This window comes from Pyxicephalus adspersus, unplaced genomic scaffold (assembly GCF_032062135.1).
Source record: "Pyxicephalus adspersus unplaced genomic scaffold, UCB_Pads_2.0 Sca5174, whole genome shotgun sequence".
Lineage (NCBI taxonomy): Eukaryota > Metazoa > Chordata > Amphibia > Anura > Pyxicephalidae > Pyxicephalus > Pyxicephalus adspersus.
In genome coordinates this window covers 1-1878 of record NW_027322177.1, presented here as the reverse complement: position 1 = coordinate 1878, position 1878 = coordinate 1, and the positions used below count along the sequence as shown (strand labels likewise).

General features: G+C 39.4%; 1 protein-coding gene across 1 annotated transcript; it reads right to left on the bottom strand.

Annotated features, from left to right (window-relative positions):
* Window positions 1-6: 6 nt before the first annotated feature.
* On the bottom strand, window positions 7-1872 carry LOC140321477 (neuroblast differentiation-associated protein AHNAK-like; the record flags this gene model as incomplete). The annotated part of the gene is made up of 1 exon (XM_072398217.1): window positions 7-1872. A coding segment is annotated over exon 1 (1856 nt), but the record flags the coding sequence as incomplete, so codon positions are not given.
* Between the last annotated feature and the right edge of the window lie 6 nt (window positions 1873-1878).

The window sequence follows — 1878 nt, the reverse complement described above, 5'->3', positions numbered from 1 at the left end:
TTGGGCATTTTAAATTTGCTATCTGGACCTTTTAGATCGACATCAGGGGTGTCTAATTCTAATCCTGGAGCTTCAACATCTATTTCTGGGGCTTTTAGATCAACTTTAGGGCCTTTTAAATCTCCTATCTTAGGACCTTTCAAATTTAAGTCAAAATCAGGCATTGACATTTTTGGCATGTGCATTGAAGGTAACTTGTACTTGGGACCTTTTACTTTACCATCAATATCTACATCTGGAGCCTCAAGGTCAACCTCTGGGCCTTTGATGTCAACTTTGGTATCTTTCAAATCTCCTTCCAACTTGGGCCCTTTTAGACTCAGATCGGCATCAGGTATTGATACCTTTGGTACCCCTATATTCATTGAGGGCATTTTGAACTTTGGACCTTTTATTTTGCCTTCTGGTCCTTCGATGTCTACATCAGGACACTGAATATCCACACTTGGACCAGATACATCAAAACTTCCTTTCGAAAGGCTAGCATCAAGGTCTGGACTTTCTATTTTTGAACCAGAAATTCCAAATTTGGGCATTTTAAATTTGGGCATTTTAATTTTGCCTTCTGGGCCTTTTAGATTTACATCTGGTGCTTCCAATTCTACTTCTGGTGCCTTGACTTCCAGTTCTGGAGCTTTAAGGTCAACTTTAGGGCCTTTCAAATCTCCTTTTTGCCTAGGGCCTTTCAAATTTAAGTCAACATCAGGCATTGACATTTTTGGCATGTGCACTGAAGGTAATTTAAACTCAGGACCTTTAATGTCTAAATTTGGAGCTTCAAGGTCAACCTCTGGGCCTTTGATGTCAACTTTGGGACCTTTCAAATCTCCCTCCAGCTTGGGTCCTTTCAAATTCAGATCAACATTAGGCATGGATACCTTCGGTAACCCTATATTCGTTGAGGGAATATTGAATATGGAGCCTTTTATTTTGCCCTCTGGTCCTTCGATGTCTACATCAGGAGCTTGAATATTTACGTTTGGACCGGATATGTCAATACTTCCTTTGGGAAGGCTAGCATCAATTTCTGGACCCTCCATTTTTGCACCAGAAATACCAAATTTAGGCATTTTAAATTTGGGCATTTTCAGTTTGCCTTCTGGACCTTTTAGGTTGATATCTAGAGCTTCAACATCCCGCTCTGGGGTCTTAATATCAACTGTAGGACCTTTTAAATCTCCCTCTAGCTTGGAGCCTTTTACATTTAGGTCAAAATCAGGCATTGCCATTTTTGGCAAATTCACTGAAGGTAACTTGAACTTGGGATCTTTAATTTTACCATCAACATCTACATGTGGAGCCTCAAGGTGAACCTCTTGGCCTTTGATATCAACATTGGGACCTTTCAAATCTCCCTCTAACTTTGGCTCTTTTAAACTCAGATCAACATCACGCAGTGATACTTTTGGTAAGTTGATATCTGTAGATGGTTTTTCAAATTTAGCACCTCTGAGTTTCCCTTCTGCGCTCTTAATTGTAAGCTCTGGAACTTCTGGATGTTTAAAATGAAGATTTACATCTGGCACGGCCACCTTTGGCAATCCTGTATTGACTTGGGGTTTTCCAAGTTCAGGTTTCAATCTCCCTTCTGGTCCCTCAATGTGCAAATCTGTAGCTTTGATATTTGTCAAATTTCCTCCTATTTTAGGACCTTTAAAACTAGCATCAACATCTGGCATGGACATTTTTGGCAAGTTAGATTTTATTGATTCTACTTTTAGACTAGGTCCTTTTAAATCACCACCTTGGTGACCAAGGTTTAAATCTGTGTTTGTACCGGATATGTCAATGTTTTGTTTTTTAACGTTCATATCCACATCTGAACCTTGCAAATTGGATTCTGCAATTCCAAATTTTGTCATTTTAAATTTGGGCATT